This window comes from Protopterus annectens, chromosome 14.part0 (assembly GCF_019279795.1).
Source record: "Protopterus annectens isolate FY-2018-M chromosome 14.part0, PAN1.0, whole genome shotgun sequence".
NCBI classification, from domain to species: domain Eukaryota; kingdom Metazoa; phylum Chordata; order Ceratodontiformes; family Protopteridae; genus Protopterus; species Protopterus annectens.
In genome coordinates this window covers 823314191-823337244 of record NC_056748.1, presented here as the reverse complement: position 1 = coordinate 823337244, position 23054 = coordinate 823314191, and the positions used below count along the sequence as shown (strand labels likewise).

The following is a 23054-nucleotide window of genomic DNA, read 5'->3' as shown; positions in this document are numbered from 1 at the left end:
AATTACATCAGCAGGATCTAATTCTTCTATGCAGTCTTTATTTGATAAAATGATGAATTTTAAAAGTATTTCTGGTTTAATATTCAATGAAGAAAAACTAAAATACTACCTATATATACACAAAAATACTCTCATTAGTGATTTTACTAAATATGTACCCAACTCAGGTCAGATAACTTATTTAGGTATAATACTATCTAAAGATATTAAATCTATTATATATAATAACTATAATACCTGTTTTCTTAATATACAAAATCTTTTTAATACCTGGAATAATATGTTTTTACTATGGAGGAGAGACTTACAATTATTAAAATGATAATATTCCCCAAGATTTTATACTTAATACAATCAATAATACTTTCACCTACAAAAATAACTATCAAGAAACTAAATACACTAATGTTAAATTTCTTATGGGCACCTAATAGACCTAGGATTGCATTAAAGAAACATACTAATAGCTGGTCTCAAGGGGGTATTTCTTTTCCAGACTTTAATTTATATATTATCTCTTCTATTATAAAAGTTATTACTTTATTAATAGATCGGTCATATGTCGCAAAATGGAAAGATTATTGGGAGCTAATTAGTATGCACTTCATGAAAATCTCCTTAACACATAAAAATATGATTATAAATAACTCCATGTTGTGGTTGCTAAAGGAATTTTGTACTTCACCTATTACACCTAAACATATGGTCTGTTACCCATTAAATATTATTATTAGTTATCGTAACTTTATATTCATGCACCCTAAGTATAGGGAATGGAATTTTATTGTATTCCCTATAATTTATACTCAGGGTATGCTTATGTCATCTACTTCTGAAGGAGCTCATTTAGCTATAGATAATAATCTAAAGTACTGGTATCAGCTGATATCTGATAATAAAGTTAAAAATCTAGATTTCTTAAAACAAGAATTTGATCTAAGAGAAACTTGCTGGTTAGAGGTTCAGATCTTTAGACAACATCTCATTGATAGAATAGATCTAATGTCTATAACAGTTAAAGAATCTATTCCAAAACTGATTGATTACTTGATAATAAATTTACAGCATAAAGTTTCTGATAAAGGTAAACTTTCATATATACATAAAATTATCAGACAAGAAACTTTTACAATGTAGATTCATACTGGAATTATTTCACCTCTATTAATGGGGACCCACCAACTCAACAAGATAAACAATATATATTGGAATCTGCTTATAGAACTACATCTTCCATTGTCTGGAGACTTTATACATGGAAATTTTTACATAGATCTTTTATACACCTTTGATGATGAATAAAATTAATAATAAAGATAATCTATGTAAGAGATGTAATGTAGAAATTAATGCTGACTGGGCTCATATGTTTTATGACTGTATGAAGTTGAAAGAATACTGGAAGTCAATTAATGAATTTTGCAGGCTCTTTTACAGATAATTTCATTATTTCTAAGTCTCTTATATTATTCAACACACCTGTACCTCAATGTGTTAAAAGATTAAGCTTCCCTTGTTATGGTCTATCCTAGCAGTGGCTAGGAAAATAATAACTAGAAATTGGATTTCAGATGCACCTCCTTCGTTCAATGAATTTAAAAATGTTATGAATATAATGTGTCATATGGAAATAAGCACAATTAGAATGAGAACAACTAGAAAAACATCACATTTTATTGTATGGGATAATTTACAAAATTTGTTAAAAAAATTCTAATTTCAATAGCACAGTATTTTAGTTTAATTAATTGATCTGATTGTAGTGGATGTCTTTGTAAATACTTTAGTTGTTTTGTTGAATATTATAATAATACCTATTTTAATTATTTGTATAAAATTGTTATGATATTTCTCTTATATGTTAAAACAATAAACTTGTTTTGAAAAAAAAAAAAATGTTAGTAAGTAAATTCAGATAGTAATAAGTTCAAAACGGATACATTTTATGAATTCTTAGAAATTATCAGATATTGCTGAGTATGCCAACAGATATATAGCAGACATTCCCTAGATGGTGGAATGAGCTGGAAGGGGTTAGAGTAATATCAGGGGAAGATTGGAGGGGTAAAAAGGTAGAGAGAGAGCAGTGGCAGTGAAGCATAGGAAGGTGTAGGTAGCTTGAGACGAATTTGGAGTTTAAGAATTTTAGAAAAGGGACTGAGGGATTGAGTATGGTGGGGGGAACAGGGACAGCCAGAGCCTGCGGAGGAAAGATTCTAATGATCGGTAGTGGGAGGCAGGGTGGCTAGGGGACGGGAGAAGAGGGAGAGGTAAAAAGGTGAGTTACTAGTCAGGATTGGTGCATTGACATAACCACTGGCTTTTTAAATGGGTTTTTAGTTCAGGTTTGAAGAGATAGCATGAAGGTACTGTAGTTAGAGGAAGGGAGAGCATTCCATAACTTGGATATTATGCAGGAGAAAACAGCTTCTCCAGCTGAGTTCTTGGCTTTGGTTACTTGAAGTTTATTTTTGCTGCTGGAGCGTAGTGGTCTAGTGGTAGAGTAAGGCTGGAGAATGTATTGTAGGGAAGGTACTTTTTGAGGGTGGTTTACGAATTTGTGAGCAAGGGAGAGTTGATTTAGTTGAAGAAGTTGAGGGAGTTCAAGCCAGTCAAGTTCTCTAAGTGAGATACAGTGGTGGTTGCTATAGGATACCCCAGTGGCAAACTAAGCGATTTTGTTGTAGCATACTTCAAGCTTCTTAGGTCAGTTTGTCTAAGGCTGGTAAGTATAGGTGAGGCGTAGAGTAAAGTGGAGATGAGGTGGGAATTGGCAACAGAAATTCTGGCTGTTTTGGTGAGGAGTTGCTTATTTCTATACAATGTCCCTAGTTTTTTGTGAACTTTTTATGGTTAGAGAAATGTGGGTGCCGAATTTAAGATGGTTGTCAATCTCAACTCCAAGTAGTTTGGTGTGTTCTGTTGGGGAGATGATGGTGTTGTCTTTAGCTAGAATATTGAAGTGGGGGTGGTTAGGTTAGATTTTGTGGGTTGGAAGATTAGGAGTTTAGCCTTCTATGGGTTGAATATTAGCTGGGCATTAGATAGCCAGATTTCTTCAGAGAAAAAGGCTTTCTATGTGATCTTCTGGAGTTCAGGTATAGTTGGGGTTGAGCAGATGAGGGTAGAGTCATCTGCATACTGTATGAGAGAGGCTTGTTTGTTGGCTGTGAATAGATTATTGGTCAAGAGTGAGAATAGTAGTGGTCCAAGGATGGAGCCTTGGGGAACACAAAGTGTGACAGGAAGTTGAGGTGATAGATCATTTTGCCACACAACAGATTGTTGGCAGCCAGCTAGATAACTGTGAAACAAGTCTGTAGCTGATTGTGAGAAGGATAGATTAGTGAGAACAGAGATTAGTTATTTGTGCGAGACCATACCAAAAGCCTTAGACAGGTCCAGGAATATGGCAGAAGAGAACAGGCCATTATTTTTATGATGGACAGTGCTAGTGAAAGAGAGCAAGGCTGTAGTAGTGCTATGGAATGGCCTGAAGCCATGTTGGGTGCTGGAGAGGAGGTTATTAGTTTGTAGGTAGTCTGGGACTCGAGAGTGAATGCATTTCTCAAGTATCTTGGAAAATGGAGAAAGGATGGCTTGCGGCAGTAATTGGAGAGTTCAGTGGAGGAACCACCTTTATGGAGGGGGATTATGTGGGATATTTTCCACAGTGAAGGGATATAACATTCCAATAAGGCCCGGTTTATCAAGACAGAGACTGGAAAGGCTAAGGCTTCAGCAGCTATTTTTAGGTATTCGCAGGGGAGATTGTCAGTGGCAAGTTTTGTAGGCTTAAGATTTAATAGAAGTTTTTTTTTATATTTTGCAGGTGGGTACTGGAGAAAATGAAAAGACAGTGGACAGAGTATTTGGTTTTGATGAGTGGAGGGTGGGGAGGGGATTGTGTTGTTTAGCCAAAGATAGAATGGATTCAGTAAAGTGTTTATTGAAAAAGGCAGCAATACTGTTGGAGGAGGGGAGAGAGGTAGGTGGAGTTGGGGGGGGGTGCCAACTTTACCTGGGTGGAGAATGGAGTTTATGGAGGACCAGAATTGCTTAGGGTTGTGTTGGGAGGAGTTTAGAGCAAATTGATAATATTGGGTTTTGTTATCCTTTATTTGCTTTTTTACCCTATTGCACAATTCTAGGAATGACTGTCTTGAGGAAGGGGTTTTCATTAGGCGCCAGTGTTCCCAGGCCTTGTCTGTGACTTTCATTAGTGACCTAGTGCTTTTTTCTAGCCATGGAGCATACTGTGTCTTATGGGGACATGTGTGTTTAGGATGTTTAGGAAGGTGGTATTGAAGAACTGAACATTGTTTTACATAGTGTTGTTAATTGGGGTCTATATTACCAAAGCGAAAAACCCTATTCCCGAATACCTAAACGTCGACACCTGTACCGCGAACCGAGAAAATCCCGAACGCACTAAACTGTGAAAAAAAAATATCGAACTGTCATAGTCGGCCAACCCCACCACCCGCTGCATACTACCTACCCAAAGAAAATAAATAAACCACACACATACACTGACCAAACCCTACTTATAACCTAAAATAAAGCACCAAAACCCTACCTCTAACCCTGCACTAAACCCCACATACACAACTAACTATGCACTATCCTTAACCCCTCCCTAACGCTAAGGTCTGTAACTACCACACACATCCCCTACACACATACACCCAAACAAAATAAATAATCCACATACATACATTTATCAAAACCTTACCTCCAACACTACACTAAACCCCACATACACAACTATCTATGCACTATCCTTAACCCTCTCCCTAACCCTAAGGTCTGTAACTACCGCCCACTTCCCCTACAGACATACACCCAAACAAAATAAATAATACACATACATACACTTAAAAAAATCCTACTTCAAACACTATATTAAACCTTACATACATTACCTATCTATAGACCTATCTTAACCCAAATCCTAACACTACAGTCCTATCTATCACACACTTACATTACGGAGCTATACCTCAGACGGACCAACCAAAACAAATCAACATTTCGGAATTCGCGGTTTTGTACCTTCAGGATTTCCATACTTCACGCAATATGGGTCGACGTCTTCGTATTCACTCATACGGTTTTTCGCGTTCGTAATATAGACCCGGTAATTGCAGACTGAAGTCCATTATCCGAAATGCAGTAATTTTTTTTGTGTTTCATACAGTTAGCTCCAGCAATCTGCAATGCATGGCTGATTATGTAGGTATCTCATCTTGAAGTTTTATGGGAAAAAAAAACTGAAACATTATTGCAATGGAGCCAAGAGTAATATTGTGGTTGGAACAGTCATGAGAAACTGACAAAATGCAACATTTACAAAACTTTCATTTCAGTAAATATGTAACTACGTTTTCTTCAGGATTCTGCATGTAAAAGCTAAAGTGTTATAGAAATTCTGTTAACAGCATACTCCTCTACATTGCGATGTAAATATGGAGTCTTCATCAGCTATTAAAATTCACACCACTGAGGCTAATGGTTAAAGTGTCAGACTTATCTGAGGTAAAAGTTACTCCTGTATATTTTTACAACATCTACCACACACAAATTACTTACCTCATCTATCAGCCCATCTCCAAGCTAGTAATATTCTGCTTGTTTACACAGCTCTGCCATATATTCTAAAATGCTTTCATATTTCATTGGATTCCTAACATGAATCTACAATGTTCTACAATTACTACAGGTTTGTGCTTTGTGAGTTTCTCAAATCATTACAATCTCTGTGACTGGGTCTCAAATAGGTAATCTAGTGCTGATTATCCATGCAATGGTGCTCCATGTCAAGTCACTTTGAAAAACGCCAGTTCTTAAAAAAGTGAGTTCATAAAAAGCAACCAACTCACTTTTTTGAATTTACTTTTTCTCTGTGTGGGAGGGAAGCCCCCCTTCCCCAATGCATGTGGTAAAGCTTTCTGGTCTACCAGGACTTAATATAATGAACGTTGGAAAAAGAGGCAAACACTGATCATATCTATCTCTTCAGAAGAAGCAGCATTTCAGCTAAGTGACAATACTCAAGTACTTGTTCATTGCACAGATAAAAGAATGAGCTGACATGGTTTATTGTCCATTATTAATGTTTAAGTACACTTTTGTCATCTTGAATATAATTTTCTATGCAATAACTCTATAGGTTGCACAGTTTTCCCGCAATAGCTCAACCATTTTAAAAATGTGGCCATGTTAAACCACATGCATTATTTTATATCACTTAATTATTTGTATCATACTCAAAGCAGTATACAAGTATTTGATATGCACTGCATAATAAAGGTTATTATTTTTTACAACACACACATTTATAACAGCTATTTTTACTTCAAAACCCCAATAACCCATTTATGTCTGTTTAAGCAGTTGAAAACATGTACACTTTCAAAAAATTATCTGTAGCAGTACTATAATTGCTTCATTTTAACCCAAAACTGGTTAGTTCCAAAAAAGCACTGCTAATTTCTTTCAGTACTTGATTAGTTTGATTAGTTTAGCCCTTTTAATGCAAATATACTGTATACTGGCAAAATCTGCTTAGTGTTGCTAGATTAAAAAAAAATCACTTAATACAGGTTCCTTCAAATAATCATTGCTAATAAAATTCACTGCATACTGATTATAATTTGCAATCATTAGTAAATCTCTTTTTTTACTTACATATTAAAATGTGCTTACATATATTTATTTAAAAAGCATAGTGTATGGTTTTAAAGTCAAATGTTTGTACTACAAAATTACAATTGTTCAAGTCATTTTATAATAGAAATTTTTAATTCTTTGTTTTCCAGGTTGCATAAACACTTAAGGCCTGCTTTTGGCTAAAATGTTTCTCTTGCAAACATCTATTCTGTCAGCTTGGACAACAAAAGATTTCTTTCTTGCTTGCTTTAACATTTTTGTAACCATTTTCAACTGATTTCTGTAAATTGAGAAGGCTACTGTATTTGAGATGGCCTTGTTGTCAATATTAATATAATATTATTATATTGCAATACCTAAATAACACACGGAGTCAAGGCTGCCTCTTCAGTACATGTCCTTTACTTCTCTTGTATGAATACAATGAGGTCCCAGATAGCAGCATGATTACACATTTCTGCTTGTACAGCAGTATGTACATACAACAGAAACTGTTAAGTTGTGTTTCCAGAAGTAATGCTTTGTGATTAATGAAATTTAACTAAAAGCCATTACTCAAAATAATGGCTACACATTAGATAAAGACCATCATTAAGTAGCAACACTGCAAATTTATCTTTCTAGCGCAAACCAGAACTATTGCCTGCTGCTGTACAGCACATATAGCTTACCAGTAAAATGAAAGTATACCTCATTATCAACATTTTTCTACAAGCTAGTTAAACATTTATGTGTGACCTAGGCAACTAAACACATATTACAGTAACAACTCATATGGCTTAAAAAGAAAGGACAACAAGCTAAGCCTGAAAAGGGCCCTTATTCAGCACAACTACTGGGGACAAACATTTGCTAAATAGAACATGCTGTTGGAACAAGCGTCTGGAAAAGTAAGATAGCGACAAACAGCAGCAACCTTAAAAATTAAGCTCAAGGATCATCTACTCAAAGAATACAAATTTAAGGATGCTAGATTTAGCCTGAGAGTGAAACTCTGTAGTATAAATAACTGTACAGAATGCATTTCTAATAATTTGATATGAACCAATTCAAGTGAATGAACAAAGGCTAACATTTACAAAAGGATATTCAACATTCCACAGAGATAGTAATTTAGGTATTTGGATGGTGCAGTGGTAGCATTGTCACCTCACAGCAAGAGGTTCTCTGGTTCGATTCTCGGCTGAGGTGCCTTCTGTGCGGAGTCTGCATGTCCTCCCTGCATCCGTGTGGTTTCATCTGGGTGCTCTGTTTTCCTCTCACATTACAGAGATGTGCATCTAGATCATTTCTCCCCGGGCCTCCACTGAAAATTGGCTTCATTCCAAGTCAGACTTTCCCGGTAAACAAATGTTAAATAAATAAATAAAATAAATAGTATATCTGCATGGTGACCCCCTCCACACACACACACACACACACACCTCCCAAACTAAACATTCCAAAATTGTGATCTGTGTAATTTCCATTCACTGAACCTTGATATAAACAAACTACTTGATGTTCAGACTTAAAAATAAATAGATTAAGAATATTGCCAAAGCAAGATCCAGAAAATCTTGCCAAAAAATTTTATTCAAATATCATGTCAATTTTTTTCAAATGTAATTTCACATTAAAGTAAAATGTTTATGATGTCAAAGATCAGCACAAATCACTTTCTTGTAGAAAACAAAGCCACCCCGAACTTCCCATGCAGTATCCCATACTCCCTGTACCCCTATTTAATACATAAAATTCTGAGATTTATTCATCACAGGAGATGTGAAGATTCTTCTGCAGTGATCTCCATGGATGCACTTTCAACTAACTGTACATGTTCTAACATTTCAGCTTTGCACACTTTGTATACTCATAACAAAGCATATATTGTATTATACAGCTAGTTATACTGTACGACTAAGAAAAATGTGTTCATCTGAATTGTCTGCCCTTGTCCTGCTGTCTAAGCTGCTTTTCTGAAAGCTATATTCTTCAGTGAAAGAGCATTGCAGGCACATTTTATAAGACATGCACTGACAGGTGAAAATAATTGCACATAAAAATATTCATGCAAACACAGAACCGCTTGTTGAAGTTCTACATCCTTAGCATATTTGTTTAAAGGTAGTGAAAAGATGTAAATACACACTTGACAAAACACAAATAAACTTTCCATGGGTGGTTCAGGGAGTCTTACAAAGTTGTGGAGCAAACGCCCAGTAGGCAACTAATGCAGAGAACAAGAAATGGTATCACAAAAACTGTATCACTAGCAGCCATACACCATTAGGATCCAAACAACTGTATAAATTATTCAACATCCAAAAATAATATCTAATGAGGATAAATGTATTCTTCAATAAATCAATCACTACAGAGTCTAAATATAAAGGGCAAGTTGACATCAGAACAAATTATATACAATCGAACCACTTCTAGCACTATGAAGTCATAGAGCAGGCTTCAGGTTACAGGAGACTTGCACATGTACTTTACAAAATGCGGGCAGGTTTATACAGTGAAAGAAATGTTCATGAGTAAGATATATGGAAGAGACCAAGTCAATACTTGTAATACAGGTGACCTCTCACAGGCATATTATCCAATTAAAATGACTGAAAAAGCAAACCTTTCTTCTCAGTATGATCTTCTGCTACAGGACAAGTCAGATACAGAAATGTAAGGGTATTCCATCATTACAACAATGAAAAGTTGAGTTCAACCTGTTAGTTAGCTAAGGCTGGTTGATTGCTGGTGACATTAATGAGAACATTAGATTCACAAGATATTACAGCGCTTAGAAATTTCAAAAGCTGCAATAGCTGAGACTGGACATGTGCTGTCACACTGTACATTCACAGTGGAATCACATACCCATGTGTGCATGTGGGTGTGTTTGCACATGTGTATTTTGTCTTAACTTTCCTTCCCTTCAAAGGATAAAATTATGATTTCCTACAGTCTTGCAATATGTGATATTTATTGCACAATTTGTTTTTTAAAACGTCTTCCTTGTCACTTGGTAATGCATTGCTTTTTGGAATTACCCCTTCAATAAATATGAAGTATATCGAACAAATGTTATCAACAGTAAATGTCCAGAAATAACACACACACACACACACACACACACACACACACACACACACACACACACACACACACACAGACACACACACACAGACACACACACACACACACACACACACACACACACACACACATAAACATGTCTGGATTTCAACCACCTAAAGCCATTAAAACTACTAGGCACAATTGCCAGGGGTGTTCCAGAAGCAGTATGTAATTAAGTGACTTGCCATTAAAAAACTGTAAGAGAGGTTCTGCAATGTGATATATATATTCTTTCAGCAAATGCATTGTAATGCAATTAATTAACAATGCCTTAATATTATTTCTTGATTCCTGAAGAATGACAGCAGTTGAACTATCTGTTCCGTGGTTTGGCAATAATCTCCTTTGAATACATCAACAATTTTTACCTAAGAGCATTTGTTCAAATTATGTTTTTCTAATGAGTCTAAGGAAGGAGAGCTAGTTTTCCAATATACATACCCATGTATTACTGTAGACTTTGGTGTAAGCTCGAGGATGATAGCATTAAAAATTATTATAATACATGTTTATAACTATTTGATAAAACTTTTCCTTATTATAGCCTTAGCAACCAGTTAGCTCCAGAAGAATGGTTCATGTGGACCAACAGTATGAACAATGTGCTTTTTTTTGTTTGTTTTGTTTCTTTTTTTTTTTTTAACTTTTATTTATTTTCTAACAGCAAACACCAGCTGAATAAAACAGTGTCAAGAGTTATAAAAAAAAATCTCATCTACTTCATCAGACCTTCTACAGAAAATGAATGAACTAGCATGCTTATATATGCAAACATCAATCAAAGTGAGGCAAACAGGTTGAACCAATCACTTGAAGCACTAAATTAAACCAAGCATAAATCTAGCATATGCATAATAAAAAACAATTAAACTAATAAAACAACTTGTATAGGAAATAAAATCACTCAAAAATTCCTGAAAAATGTGTCAATACACTTTCAGTACTGATCCAACATTGAACTGTTTGAAGCAAGTGCTATAAAAAGTAATATAAAATAATGCAACAATATACATATAATATATATAAGAAATGTATAGAAATAAAAAATATATATAATGGCATTTTATATATATATATATATATATATATATATATATATATATATATATTCTAATAGCACTCAGCAGTTATCACTTTCTAAGGCTTTGTCCATTTAGAGTAGCTCTTAATGGGACTTTTTCATTAAGACCACTGCCCTGATCTGCTTTTAACCTAATCATCCAGTTGACCTCCCTCGTTTCAGTAAGGTTTCTAATATCACTGCCTCGGACACTGGGGTTTATCCTATCACTCACCATGAACTTAAAAGAGTGTCTCGCATCAGTGGTCACAACATGTCTGGACAAGGCATTGTTGGCAGAAGCACAACGGATAAATTTTATGAGCGAATAAACTTTTTTTATAACTGCTGGCACTGTTTTATTCCGCTTATTTATCTCAATGAGTGTACTTCTTTTTTATTTATTTTACTTTAATTATTCATTTGCCAACTGGGTAGATTTATCCTAGTGGCCTCTTTTCAGAAATTGCCCATCCATAACATCAAACACAAATATCAAATGCAAAGGTCATATGCAATGAGGATTTAGAGTAATCCAATTAGCTTAAGTATACCAGAGGGAAGAAAATAAAATGTACAGATGAAAAAAAAAAAGATATGGGTAGATCATGCAAATTTCACAGAGATAGTGTCCCCCAAACTGTAACAGCGAGGGTAAAACATTAACCATTCTGCTATAACAACATATTTTTCATTTCTCCATTCATTAGCTAACTGGACACCCAGGCTAGTTCATAGAACCCTCTTCATCCATATTTGGGCCAAAGGCAGTAACAAATGCTGACATTCAGAGCAGACAAAGGTCACAAGAAATGTTCATAATTTAATATTTGATTAATATATACTTGGCAGATTTTTTTCTGCATGATATGAGCTTAAGCCAATAAAAATATCAAGCAAACAATTACATTCAAAGCAATGCAGTGCTCTCAAAATAGTCACAGTAACGTGTCTGGTGACTATTACCACATGGTATATAATATAGTATGTACTACACTACAACTAAGTACTTATTCCACACGCTATACAGTGGCTAACTGTGATTTTGACAGAAGAATGCATAAATAAAAAAACAAATGTAGTACCACAACAGAAACTTAACAAGAGTATAACACGTTCAGTCTTTACATGTTTTTCAAATTATATATATAAAACTAGGAATGATGTATATTAAATACTGAATGCTATTAAGATACTGTTTAATTTGAATTCATTCATTTATTTATTCACTGGTTGCCTACTCAATCCAATATAGGGTTGTAAGGCAGCTGGACCCTATTTTGGCATTCAAAAGGCAAAAGGGATAGAAATTCATCTGGATGGGGGCACCAAACTACTATAGGACATGTATACACACCACATTCACTCACATGCATGAACATTACAGGCAATTTTTGGATCATCAGTTCACATAAAGAATGTCTCTTGAATGTATGAGAAAGCCTGAAAATCCCTCAGTAACCCACAGAGATAAGGGAAGATGTGCAGACTCCACAAAGAAAGCACCACAGCCAAAAAACAAATTGGAGAACCAAGCTCTCTGAAGCAGGAACACTAAATGCATTACTGTGCCACCCTGAATCTTAATTGCTAAGACATATTAGTATTTCTAGAACCATACAATGTAGCTCCTGTGAAGGATGAACATTCCAGAAGCTGTCAGTTTCATTTAGTCATTGCTATCTTCAAAACACTACCATAAACTGGTTACTGTGTTACTAATTTAAGTATGTTGCCCCCAGTCTCCTTAAATACAGGAGAAAAGCCTTTCTGGAGGTGGAAGTCCAACTGATCCTTCCCTGAAGGATATGCTAGGCATTTCTAAAACCCTCCCTTCATGTTTGGGTTTTCTGGCTCTGTTCACCAGATACCATTGTTGTCTAATCCAACTCTCATGAAGTGGTAATTATTTGGCAGCATCTCACCTTTCTTTAACTTAACACCTTGAATATTTGGATTTAGATCTGATGGCATAACTACAAAGGTGACCACAGATTCAATTATGCACATCACTGTGTGCAAAAATGGTGTTTGTTATAGACAGTCCATGGCTATTACAAATGCACAACAATAACTGATTACCTGGGTTCAGTTAAGGAAGGTAATTCTTCCCTTCCCTATCATACCCCTCAAGGTGTTTCAGTCACTTTCCACACCAGTGCTAAATTTTCCCAGTAAAACAACAAATTCAGAAGGTGGCAACTTATTAAGCACCATCCCCATGGTCTGACGTAGTGCCAGATATTCTGAACAGTTGGTGAATGCACATGTAGCAGCAACAGAAAAGTTTCCTTCTGTAAGTCAGTTACACTGAGATAACTACATCATCTACTGCCAGCAAATCCAGCTGTACTGCACACAGTGGGCGTTTAGGAGTATCCCCTTATCTACCCAGGGACACTCCCAAGGGTAACTCCAGAGTAGGAGACAGACTACCCCCACTTGAGAAGTTGGGTTCAAGGATCAATCGTGTGTATAAAGGTAAGATTACCTGAATCTTGCCGATACTTCTTAATCTCTCACACAAGTTCCAGTGTCTTCCCCTGTAATGACATCATATTTTATATCCCAATAACCAGCTTCTGTGTTAAAATCTAATCCATCTTAATCTGTCCCCATAATACGAGTCACTTGACTTGCATCACATAAGGCCCTCACCCTTCTCCTCCCTGGTGATGAGTAGTTCTACTTCAGCTCAATGTAATTTATTCAGGCTAAACTTAGCCATGCTATATTATCATCTGACTTCCTAGTGTTTGCTGATGAACTCTCCCAAGACTGACTTTGGGGGTGGGTCCTGATGATGTTCTCCGATTCATTAACTGAACCTTAAGAAGTTATATTTTGGATCACTGCATGTCAGTTTCTCAAATCAGACTTCCTCCAGAAGATTGTATCAGGAGCAAAGAGCACAGTCCTGTATAATGACAAAGGTCATAATATGGATGAATATCCTTCTCCTTTATATCACTGTTTCAATTTCCTTCCTAACCTTCCTGTCTCCCACACTTCTAAATAAAGTGTCTATCTACATTATTTATTCCAACTGCTTGCTTGTCATAGCTTGCTGCCCTTCAATTAAGCTACCTATGAACATAGTCGATCTACCATTTTATGCAGGCATTATCCAGCGTTGCTGCTTTTTGATCTTTATATTTCAAATTTATACACCAAAGACTGTTCTTGCAATTTTGCTTCTATGAGTGCATTTGTTGCTCTCTAAATGTTATTTTTTTGCCTTTGAGACAAGTCATGGCTGTAAAGTAAAATTGTTTCACCATCTTGATTAAGAAATTGCAAAATATCTTAAAATAAGTTTCTACATAGAAATTGAAAACATTTATGCTTTTCAACAAATCTTGACCTTCTACACAGTCCTAAGGCCTCAGTATCAATCTAAGTGTTTAGTGTTAGTTTGTAATTTGTCATACTCCCAAAGTGACAGGATACAGACTGCCATTCTTAAATCATTTTATTCATCATTCCATCTTACTCTCACATCAGATTTTGTGTCCCCACAATATGACACCACTTAGACTCAATAAATTTGGGAATTTGTTTCTTAATTTACTTACAACATGAGAATCGGTGACTTTTCAGACTTTTTTTTTTTTGGAAAAAAGTATCAGTGTATGTCCTGACTGGCATCACTGTTGCAGTATTCCAAACAGATGAGTTTTCACTGCTGACGTCCATCTGGCATACCAAAGCTTAACCTTCCCTGGATTGTACGGCTGATGTATGACCTTAGCATTGCAAGCATAGTGGTATATACGTAGTCGTATGAGTGTAGATACTCAAACTATCTCCCCACCAGCCCAAATGTAGGTCTCGCACCTGTCAGACTGATTTTCACATCGTTGTTGGTACTATAGCTAATAAGAAGTACAGATAAGTGCCCCGTTATGGAATCTTCCTTTAATTATATAGACTGTTTTGTCGTATCTGTGTTAGATGTCAGGAGGGATAAATGTATGTGTGTGGTAGGCACATTCCCTACAAAGACCTCCATACTCAGTGTCTATTCTGCCTTGGTGTAGAACACAACTACAAGGCTTGCTGCACTTGCCAATCCTTTATGTCCAAGACTTTGCAATCCCATTTGTCTTCACTCAACACCTTCTTAGAGACCCAACATCTTAAGCATTTAGCTCACTCCAAGATGGCAGATTCTACATACCCAGATGTACCTCCATCCTGCAAGAGAAAGATCAAGAGGCCTATGCTTGACACTACGTCTGCCCACTCCGATTCCAACACACCTTACAGAACTAGTGGTACATTTGATTCTACCTCTGATGTCTTGTACCGCTACCTTGCCTGAGACTGGTATGGCATCAGAGGGTCATACAATGGAAGAGACCACTTCTACTGAGAACTCATCATTTTGGAGAGACCAGAAGACATCCCACAGAATGTAGTCAGAGAAGAGATTCTGAGAACATTAAATGAGGTATGTCAGGTGCTTGAGCTGCCCTGCTTGTTTCAAGCAGATGTGATACCTAAGAAAAAGTGAAAAAAAAACAAAACATGTCCCTTCACCCCCTCCTGCTAGAGAGAAGGAGACTTCTTTCAAAGTCTGCTCAAGGCCATTATGACCCTGAAAACACCCTCTTTATCTCTTTTGACACCTCCTTCAACCCCTGAGAAAATTACTGATGATTCATCTTCCTCTGAAGAGGCAGATGCATCTGACCATTCCCTGGCTTAGTCCACTCAAACGCCCTCCCATGGTCAAGTCCCTTCAGATGACAAAGACTCAATCTCTCCTGACTCTCTGTGGAAGAGTTTTTTTTGGGAACACTGATTTAAACAAGATGAAGCATTTTGAGTGGAAGTATAGACAAATTTCAAAGGTCAGAAAAGGTCTCTTGGAAGTGTCGCTCTCTCTCTCTCCTCAGACAAGCTTTCTAAATTGCTCCCCAATGCCAATTATCTCCCTTTATAGTAGACAGTAAGAAAAGCTGGGTAAAGAATGTCTATACTCCCTATACTAAGGCTTTCAGGCTGTTAACTACCAGACCGAGATGACCAAATTGGCCATTCTGAACACTTTGAATAGGCTAATGGTGGGTTCACAGGCCTCCAAGTTCAAACAGATTCTTTCTCTGGCAAATCAGGCCACGCAGGTGGCCAGACACAGTATAAGATGTAGAGATGATGTTGTGGAGGCCTCTTTCAGAACAGCTGCTACTGGTACTGACATATGCAGGTATGCATGGTTTGGCAACCATACTATGCAGAGGATTTCAAATCCAAGTTCATGGGTTCCCCCTCAGACAACGATGTTTTGTTTGGCCTGCAGGCAACAAAATTATATAAAAGCCTTATAGAAACAAGACAAAACTATGAAAGATTGCAGATAGATTCTTCTTACCGCTGTGCCCAGATATCAGAGGAACTAGTCTGCCAAGCCCACTCTTTCTTTGGAAGGAAATCTGAGCCACTGTAGAAACACAGGAAGGTACCCAAAAAGAAATTTCCAGAGAAACCTCTGAGGGACCCAAGATGTGGAAAGTCTCCCTACCCAAAGAAGTCACTGTGACTATCTTCCAAGTCCTGTCTCCACTTCCACTTGGTCCTACCCTACCCATCTCCAAAAGACTAAGTCAGTCCATTTCAGAGTGGAATAAGATTAGCATAGACCAGTGGGTGCTCTCTATCATAAAAAGGGTTATGCCATGCCTTGGAAGGAACTCCCTCCCTTGAATTGTATCTCTCCACCCCCCCCCCCACAACCAACTGCAGCTTCTTCAGCCTCTCTTCTAGGAATTACAGGCCCAAGGCACAGTAGAACCAATGGCTGCAAAATCAGTTGGAAGGACTTTTTTACTCCAGACTGTTCTTAGTTACAAGAACAACTAAACACCTCCCTAAAGCTGCCAAATGTCAAAATGCTCTCCCTACAGACTCTTTAACCTCTTATTCTTCCACAGACACATTTGTACTCTATGAATCTAAAGGATGCCTATCTACATATTCCCATTTGTCCCCCACCCCCCGCAGAAAATTCCTTCTGTACTGGATCATCTCACTTTTAGTTTACTGCTCTGCTTTTTGGGCTTTCCATGCTCCAGGAGTATTCACAAAGTGCGAATGCCAGTGATAGCTTGCTGCTGAAATCAGGGAATCTAGACTTTCCCTTACTTAGACAATCTGCTGATCCAGGCTAGCTTGCCACACACCTAAATGCAACACCTGCAGTTCACCCTCAACCTACTCTTGCAGTTGGGGTTAACTGTCAACTTCAAAAACTCTCTCTTCAGCCTAGTGTTCCTAGGCTGCAGACTGGGCACCAAGAAGATGCAGGCCTGCTCCCTCAGGAAAAGGTGCAAAGCCTTATAGCTTACTTCCACTCCATATTTTCCCTTGACACATGCTCAGCCAGGGAACTTCTAAGGGTCTCGAGTTGCATGGCAGCAACCACCCCAATGCTGCCTCTAACCATGTTGCATATGAGGAAAATTCAGTGGTATCTGAAAACGTTCTCGCCATCTAGACACATAAATCTCCCTCATACCTTGTCTCAAAAAAAAGATCTCATGGTAGGTGTGCCAGCTGAAGCTCAGTCCAGGACCACCTTTGAAACTACAGACTCCAGATCAAGAGATGTACACAGACACCTGGGACAATTCCGGGGAGGCATAGAGTCTAGCAGGTGGCAGCCCAAACTCAAGAGGGAACACAAGAACCTGAGAGAGTGTAGGACCCTCATCCAAGCACTCCAGGTTTTCTCAAACAGCTGGAAACTATGCCCTCTTCGCGTATTCACTGACAATACCACTGTCATGTGGAATATAAACAAGCAAAGAGGGACCAGATCATACCAACTGTGTAGACTAGCTCAGATTGCTTTGGACCTAGCTACTCAGAGGAACAGGTCCCTACGTGCTGTGTACATCCAATCACAGGACAATGGTCTAGCAGACTCATTAAGCAGGTCCATTATAGACCTTCACAAATAGACCCTAAAAAGGCAGGTATTATGGGACATTCTTCAGAGGTGGGGAACTCCACAGATTTATTTGTCTCAGAGACCAACATGCAAGATTCCCCTAGTTTGTATCAGGATTCCCTTGCCCCGCAGCCTGGAAAACAGGTGTATTCTCCTTTCAGTGGACAGGGAACTGTTTTACACTTTCCCTTCTCTCCCATTCATTCTAAAAGTATTGCTAAAGGTACAGACATGAAAAAACAAGAATCTTACTTGTGACTCCCTTTTGTCCAAGGCAGCAATGGTCCCCTCTTCTCTTTTATCTACCCAGAGGCAATCACCACAAACTACCATATAGCATGGATCTCACTGCATAGCAGAGGAGATCACAACTTCATCAGTACCTGTCATCCCTAAACCTAAAGCTAAGAATGATAGGATTCTGATCCCTTTCAGGCACCAGTTTTCAGAGGACATACTGCAGGTTCTCCAGAAAGCACAGAGACCCACCTCCCCAAAATCTTACATAGCCAAATGGAAGATATTTTCCTTCTGGTGTCATAAAAACAAACAATCAGAACACCACAAAATCAGAGGTTCCTCTTATCCTAAAGAACTTGTACGAACTCATAAATACAGGTCTGGTATACTTCTTCATCACAGCCCACTTGCCAGCCATCTCTGCCTGTCTGCCCCTTAATCCACCTGTTATGTCCAGGCCTGAGGTCAAACAATTCCTAAAAGGGGTACAGCATCTAAGAATCCCAAGGAAGCCCACACCCCCTCTTTGGGACCTCAACTTTATACTGGAAAAGTTCACTGTGCCACCATTTGAACCAGCAGATTCAGCAAATCTCAAACTCTACACCTGGAAAACTATCTTGCTGCTAGCTCTCACATCTGTTAGGAGAGTCTCAGTACTTCAGGTGCTCATGAAATAAGAAAAGAGGAACATCCATAAGGACAGGGGGTCCCTGAGGGTTAACCCCTACTTCACACCTGAGGTGGTGAACAAGAAGTACCTCAAGCAGGCCATCAACCTGCCTACTTTCTTTCTCAACCCACAGAACATAGGCACAGACTTCTGTACTCCCTAAATGTACAGAGACATATTCATAAGCCAGACCGACTGTTTGCCTCATTCATATACTCCAAACTGGGCCAGCCATTATCTAAACAAACCATTGCAAACTGGATCTCTAAGTCTATCTCCTTTTCTTACACCATGGCAAATCCTCAGGCTCACTCTACTAAGCCAGCAGCACTTTCAGGGGCCTTCTACAAAGGGGTCAATGGCAGGACATTTCTGGAATCTGCCACCTGGTTTTCTGTACACATTTTCACCAAACATTACAGAATTTATGCCTTTTCAATATCCTTCTCCATGTCAGTTCTCTCTAAACTCTTGGACTGTTCTCTCCATTAACCATTCTTACTTATATTCCCTTGTGCTCTGAAAAATCATCCATTTCCTTAGAATACTGCAACAGTGATCTCAGTCAGGACACAGTACAGTTCTGTAAGAATTTACCTTAATAATAGATGTCCTACTGATCACTGTTACAGTATTCTTTCCCACCCTCCTGCCTCCTTTGGATACCATCTATTTCTCTCTTACTGCCCTGTCTGCAGAACTCTAGGACTGAGGGGGCTCATCTCACTCCCTGCTTGGCCTCTCTTAGCTGACCAGTCTCTCTTACAGGTCTTTAGGCAGGTGGCTTGGAGAAAGTCTGAGGATCTACTCTCATACGTCTGCCTATATACCCCTAAGCTTCAAAGCTGAGGTCATATGTTGGATGTACAATCCAGGAAAGGTTAAGCTTTGGTACCCCAGCTGGGGATCAGCAGTGAAAACACATCTGCTTGGAATACTGCAAAAGTGATCAGTATGACATCTACTGTCATGGCAAGTTCTTATGCAACTGCACTTTTTTCCCAACTAGATTATTTTTTATGTATTCTGCAGCTGATTTTGTTGCATATAAAGCAGCTAAATTGCAGTTTTATTGTTATTTGGATAGTCAACACCAATAATTTTAGCAAATTTGCTTAATGCATCAGTGTAATGCGGCAAATACATCATTCAACCACGTGTACTTCAAACTCATGAATATAACCCTAGATACTGTATAAGGTTCTATGTCATTTCATATAAACACATAATATGTAAACACAAATGAATAAAACAAAAATGATCTAATATGCATGTTATCTAAACCCAGCAAAACTCAGAAATCATGTAAAAAATATTTAACCCCCTGCACCTGCCGCCGGCCCAAGTTATACACTGAAAATGCACACCAGCTCTCACAAGCCAACACACTAAGGTGAAGCAAACTACAATATTATTTATAAATGCACATATATATATATATATATATATATATATATATATATATATATAGATAGATAGCAAATAAAAAAACAACAAATAAAACAAATAAAAAATGCTCACCATTTTTGTACTGTGGATTAAACTTTGGAGTTTTATTTGATACTATTTGCTGTGGTCTGGTGTTTCCTATATTTCTTCTGTATGTATATATATATATATATATATATATATATATATATATATATACACACACACACACATAAACAAATGATAAGGGTTCTTGCTATCTGAACTTTAAATGATAATATGTGGTGTAAGCTTGCATCAGACAAAATGTTATTAGATCACTTTTTAGACCATTTATGTTTAGAGAAAGTCACAGTTAGATCACTTGAAGGTAACACATATATAGATATAGGTATGGATATTTAGTGTAGCCAGTCAACCAGAATTTTTGGGAAAAGTGAGAGAAAAACAGAGTTTAAAGGAGAATCCTATATCCAATGCAAACATTAACAGAACAGGGAAAAATCTACACAATGAACAGAGGTTAAGATTAAACTCTTGTGCTGTGAGGCAGAAATTTTACTGCTGAGCCACCGTGCTGTCCACACTCATGTGGAGTAAAATAATGCAGTCTAGCCTTGTTTGTTATGTATATATGTGCTAGAAAGCACTGTGTGTCCAAAGTTAAGAACGTGTTAACTTCTGAATAGAGACTTGTAGCCTGAAAACTCAGCTCATGCTGACTCTTGCAAAGTCAGTGTTGATCTGCTAAAAGGCATCACACTGCATCTGCATCCTGAAGCGCTAAAATTAGCTAATTTGTGTGTGCAATTTATAGACCAAAGTCCTATAAATAGGCAATTAAAATAACCATCACAATGCAGAACGCAGGGTGAAATAAATGCTGGGTTTCAGCATCTGTAGCCCTTTGCTGTGAAACTGTGATATCTTTCAGTCTCAGACAGCAAAACATGGACCTTTCATTATCATTTTTCTTTGGTTTTGAAGTAATTAATTTTATATATTTAATACATTTTAAAGTTTATAAAGTGTTCAATCCAAACCACTCCATCTGTGATAAGCAAGCCTCTGAGAGCAACAGACATGAGCTTCCAACAAGCGTAACAGTGTCAAGGTGTGGCTTCCATGGCAGTGAGTTGCTTAATTTCCTTTTTCCTACATTACATTACTACATGAGACTTTTGGTAAGCAATACTGATTTTATTCTATAAATTCAGAGAAACAAAATAAATTAGGATATCTCAGATTGTAAAACATAACATAATATAGCTTAAATGCTGCAGAACAGAACTGCATATGGCATAAAAATAATATCTCTTAGACATAAGTAAACACAACTTAATGCCTTTTGCTAAACTTGTAGATGATACAAAAAGGGACTGTTGTAGGATTTAGCATGAAAGAGCTACGCTTCTCAAACTAACTGAATGTGAAGGACTCATACAGTAAAAAAGCAAAAATGTTTTATATAACAACAGTACTGGTCATGTGAAAAAGCATTATATTAGTATTATGGCTAGTCTGCCTATATGACGGACAGCATAACAATTATAAATCTAGTTTTTTGTGTATGATGTTTGCTAAACCCACTTGAGTGTATTGGAAGGGATGAAAGATGAAAGAGGACCTTGGTATGATAATAGAAAAAAAGAACCAAGTAAATGGTGATCAAGATTAGTACAGCACCTGGGATAACAAAATGCAGTCACATTATTAGCATCACATATAACACTTGCTGATTGATGCTGGCACAGTTAAAGCAGTACAAAGTATCGCTTAAATGCTAATATCCCTGTCGCTGTCCACTGAATCACATTATAATTATTAAAGATCCCCCTGTATCATCCCATACAATCTCATACCTGACCACTACAAAGGAATCAGAGACGTGATGGTCTTTTTTTAATTTATCTCAATGCATTTCACAACAGACTGACACAATGTTTTAATATCCAGAATATTACTGCCATTATTATTATTATAATAAAATAAGTGGTATATACATCCAGTGGCATCTGTCCTAAGCAAACCAAACTCTCTCAAGGTTTCGTAATCATCTGATATACAAGCTTACTGTCTAAGGTACCATAAATTACAGTAACAGAGAGAGAAAAGAGAAAAAGCAAGGGACAGAAGATGGGTCACAGTGTATTTTCCTGCTTCAACTTCAGAATACTACGGTAATAAAAAAGAGGAAGTAACAAGTGCAATAACAGCTTATGCTAAAATCATCAGAAAACTACTAAGTCCATACCTGAGCCTGACATCCTTTCACAGAAACTTCCACAACTTTTAATCAGTCTCCACCAGTGGCTCCCCTTTCAGATAGTTTGACATGCCCAAAAAAGTCTTTAAATAAAACTGTCAAAGCAAAAACAGAAGTGACTTCCAAATGACATCTGAAAGTAATCCTTTACTTCAGAGCTGGTGTTCTTCAAAGCACATGTTTTATATCTTCTTGTAGCAGGGTTTCTTATTGTTGTTTTGATTTATTGTACAGTACAGATCCACAAACAAGTACACTCTTAATCCTCAGCATTATCACGTCAGTTAAATTAGTAAAAGAACCTGCAGCTCATTTCAGTTTCCTGATTCTTTGCCTTTCACCTCGTCACTTCCTAAACCAATAATTGCTTGCACTCACTTCATGCATTTTTTTTTTTTTAGTTCCTTGTTTCGCTGGCCTTTATTTGCATACATGGACATAAAAGACTTGATGTGAGTTAAGTCTTGTATGAGGCAGACAGAAACTCCTACTTGCACACCACAGCAGTCACGCACTGTTATGAAATAAAGAGTGTCAGTTATGGTTTCCATTCTAAAGGAACCCCAGGGGAATTGATCATAACTACAAAATGAAGCAATCAAGAAGGGAGGGCTCTATAGGGGAAAAAATAACCCAGTAACTT

The 23054-nt window shown here is 37.3% G+C and overlaps 1 protein-coding gene across 1 annotated transcript in view; it reads right to left on the bottom strand.

The window, feature by feature from the left end:
- Nucleotides 1–22769, bottom strand: part of PIK3AP1 (phosphoinositide-3-kinase adaptor protein 1) — a 1872143-nt gene extending 1849374 nt beyond the window's left edge. The window contains exon 1 of the mRNA XM_044056574.1: nt 22400–22769. Within this exon, the coding sequence (XP_043912509.1) occupies nt 22400–22412 (13 nt within the window). The 5' untranslated portion in view covers nt 22413–22769. The remainder of the gene's footprint in view (nt 1–22399) is intronic.
- Between the last annotated feature and the right edge of the window lie 285 nt (nt 22770–23054).